Source organism: Sinocyclocheilus grahami, unplaced genomic scaffold (genome assembly GCF_001515645.1).
Source record: "Sinocyclocheilus grahami isolate Dianchi unplaced genomic scaffold, SAMN03320097.WGS_v1.1 scaffold1559.1, whole genome shotgun sequence".
NCBI classification, from domain to species: Eukaryota; Metazoa; Chordata; class Actinopteri; order Cypriniformes; family Cyprinidae; genus Sinocyclocheilus; species Sinocyclocheilus grahami.
The window spans coordinates 945-4,284 of NW_015506738.1; the positions used below are offsets into that span (position 1 = coordinate 945).

General features: G+C 40.3%; 1 protein-coding gene across 1 annotated transcript; it reads left to right on the plus strand.

Moving 5' to 3' along the window:
- Positions 1–55: 55 nt before the first annotated feature.
- LOC107571183 (E3 ubiquitin-protein ligase MARCH3-like) lies at positions 56–2,025 on the plus strand. The gene is made up of 3 exons (XM_016257475.1): positions 56–316; positions 980–1,186; positions 1,482–2,025. The coding sequence occupies exons 1-3, from the start codon at positions 83–85 to the stop codon at positions 1,638–1,640; spliced, it is 600 nt and encodes a 199-aa protein (XP_016112961.1). The 5' UTR covers positions 56–82; the 3' UTR covers positions 1,641–2,025.
- The last annotated feature ends 1,315 nt before the right edge of the window (positions 2,026–3,340 follow it).

A 3,340-nucleotide genomic window follows, 5' to 3' on the forward strand; every position in this document is an offset into this window, starting at 1 on the left:
TCGCTTTTCTTAAGTAGATTCAGTGATTACTTTTTACAGTGTGTGTGATCTTTAGTTATTGTTGTCTGAATCTGCAGAATTGATGGTTATAACCCGGGTCTCTGTTTCCAGTCTGAACGCTGAGGAGCCGTTCTGTCGAATCTGTCATGAAGGCAGCGGCGCGGGTGATCTGTTATCTCCCTGCGAGTGTGCCGGCTCTCTGGCGATGGTGCACCGTGTTTGTCTGGAGCACTGGCTCACGGCCTCCGGCACCAGCCACTGTGAGCTCTGCCACTTTGAGTTCGCTCTGCAGAGACTTCCCAAACCACTCACCGAGGTAAAATCATCAGCGTCAGAGCTTGGGAATGACTTATATTCTCTGAAGGACTGAGGAATGAGTTCACTCATTTGACGCTCTAGGCAATGTAAGATGTGACCAAAATATTATTTTGCAGGTTTAGCAGGTGATGAATCTGAGAACCGTCTATTTGTGCTTTCTGTAATTCTGTCGGTGGCTGCATGTTGCTATGGAAGATTGTCTGACCTCAGCTGACACGTATTGCACTATCAGCCTGTCAATCTGACTTCAGTTCATGTGAGACACAGGAATAAAGAGAGCTAAAGCGGTAAATGGACATATAATAACACACTCTCCATAATAGTCATATGGCAAGTGTTTTAAGCGTCATTATCAGCATCCGTTCTCCTGCAGTCAGTCACTCTCGAGTCAGAGTAGTGTCCCCACGTCACATATTGGCGGGTCTGCTTTCCCTCGGCTTCTTTTAAAGGGGTCATATGATGCTTTTTTAAAGATCATTATTTTGTGTATTTGGTGTAATGTTGACATGCTTTAATGTTCAAAAAACACATTATTTTTTAGCTTTTGCCTGCAGTGTCTCTCCCCCTTGAGTTACTATCCAAACAATATATGAAATAAGCTTTCAAACGGATTTAATTGAAGTATAACCCCCTCCTAATGAGCTGTGCTTCGTGGCTGCAGTGGTTCAGCACACCCTCCATGCAGCAGCAGAGACGGACGCTGTGCGGGGACGCCATCTGTTTCCTGTTCATCACACCCTTAGCGAGTCTGTCAGGCTGGCTGTGTGTGCAGGGAGCCATGGATCTGTACTACAGCAACGGCATGAAGGCCGTGGGACTCATTGTTCTCACACTCACACTCTTCACTATTTACCTCTTCTGGACTGTTGTGAGTTCACTCTTGTTTTCAGTGCAGCAAAAGAAAGTGCAATGACATTTTATACCTGCAGTGTTTCTGATTTGGGAAACAAAAATGGTCTTGAAAACACACATTAATTAGCTGAATGACACCCAGGATAAATGAAGAAAAAGTTTTTGAAAACACTTACCTAATAAGAGATTGGGATGATCAGCTATTGAATCTGGACTATGTTGAATAACAAATCTGTAAAAGAGTGATTAAAAAGTCAAATGATGATAAAATGGTACTAATTTTTCCACACGATCTTCTTTTTTAACTGCAGGTATCCCTACGTTACCACATTCACCTCTTCAGGACGTGGAATGAGACGAATCCCAGTGTCCGGCTACAGATTCCCCGTCCTGTGAAGACGCATCAGAGACCAAAACATCTGACAATGCACTTCTTGTGCAAATACAAGAGTAAGGAGACCATGGTGTAGTTCCTGAAACATCATCAGGAAGAAAACAGAAAACTCATGACGTCCTGACTTTGTGTGAAGCCCTGATTTCGAGTCACACTCCGATCTGGAATGATATTCTGATCTGGCACTCACACGCTGAACTGAAGAGATGTCCTAATTTGGAGTGAAACCCCAATTTTGAGAGATTTGGAGTTACACTCTGATTTGGAGCGGATGGTTTCATCTGAACTTCTGTTTTAAATAATGGAAGAAAAGAACATGTCTTCTTAAATAAACCAGAGAACAATGTTTTTGATATGATAACAATTGAGCTATTTATACCTGCAGGTTTTACCTTACAAAACTTGCCTCATAATTATTCAACAGAGTATATGTCTAGAAGAACATACAGTGGCTGTGGCTAGGCAAGACAATCATACAGATTAGCAGATCATTTTATTACTGTTTGCTTTATCATGGAAACACTTAAAACTGTTTTCTTCCATGAATCAATTGTGAACATTTAATCATCTTTTAATCATTTGACGTTGTAGCTGAATTGAAAAGCCTAAAACGTATCCTGTGTACATTGTGTGCATTGAAAATGTCACATCAGAAAATCCAACATGAGAAAATATACACTACCATTTTTTAAAGAAATTAATACTTTTATTCAGCAAGGATGCATTACAATGATCAAAAGTGACAGTAAAGCCATTTATTTCTATTCATCAAAAAATCCTGAGTATTTTTTTGATCACAGTTTCCACAAAAATATGATGTAGCACAACTGTTTTCAACATTGATAATAATAATAATAAATGTTTATTGAGCAGCAGATCAGCCTATTAGAATGATTTCTGAAGGATCATGTGACACTGAAGACTGGAGTAAGGATGCTGAAAATTCAGCTTTAATCACAGGAATAAATTACATTTTAAAATATATTCAAATAGAAAACATCTGTTTTAAATGATCAAATATTATATTTCGATTAAATAAACAGGTGTGCATAGGAGTCTTTTTTTTTTCATATCCCAAACTTTTTCAGTGGTGTAAAGTTTTATTTTAACTAATTCATACAAATTTGCCACCAGTTGCCACAATCTAAAATAGTTATGAATTGGCCGTTTAATTCAACAGCAAATTTCAGGTGAGTGGGTTGAATATCTCTTTCAGTATGAAGAAGAAATGTTTGACTCTCTCTGTCTGTCTGCATTTCTCACTGTAAAAATATTAAATCATGGCAACTTATGTTCCCTTTCATGGGAACTTCGAACTGCGTCCTCTTGGGGTCGCTATGGGGAACGCCTCGTCGTGACCCGTGTCTGAAGCATACATTGAAAAAACACCAACTTGTTGGCCGGCGATAGCCATGACGTCACTACCGGCGTGACTATAGTATAAATAGGCGCCGGGAGCACACATTATTCTCTTCTTCGTCTTCATTGACTGTTTTGTTTGAAGCGTGCATTTCTGTGGTAAGAGCGATCTCTATTCATCTCATTATGGCGTGCACTAGCAAAGCGTTTAAGGATGTATGCATCCGTGTTGACATTGTTTAACATCTGATGACACACACGATCTATGCGTTATTTGTTTGGGCGAAGAGCACGCACGCAATGCCTCCGCGGGGGCAATCGGCGTGCACTATGAGCGTTTTTTCCAAGGGAAAAAGCTCCTCTCTCGTTTGTCTTGTTTGTCTCTCTTTTCGAGGAAAGAGGGGCAGCCATCTACTT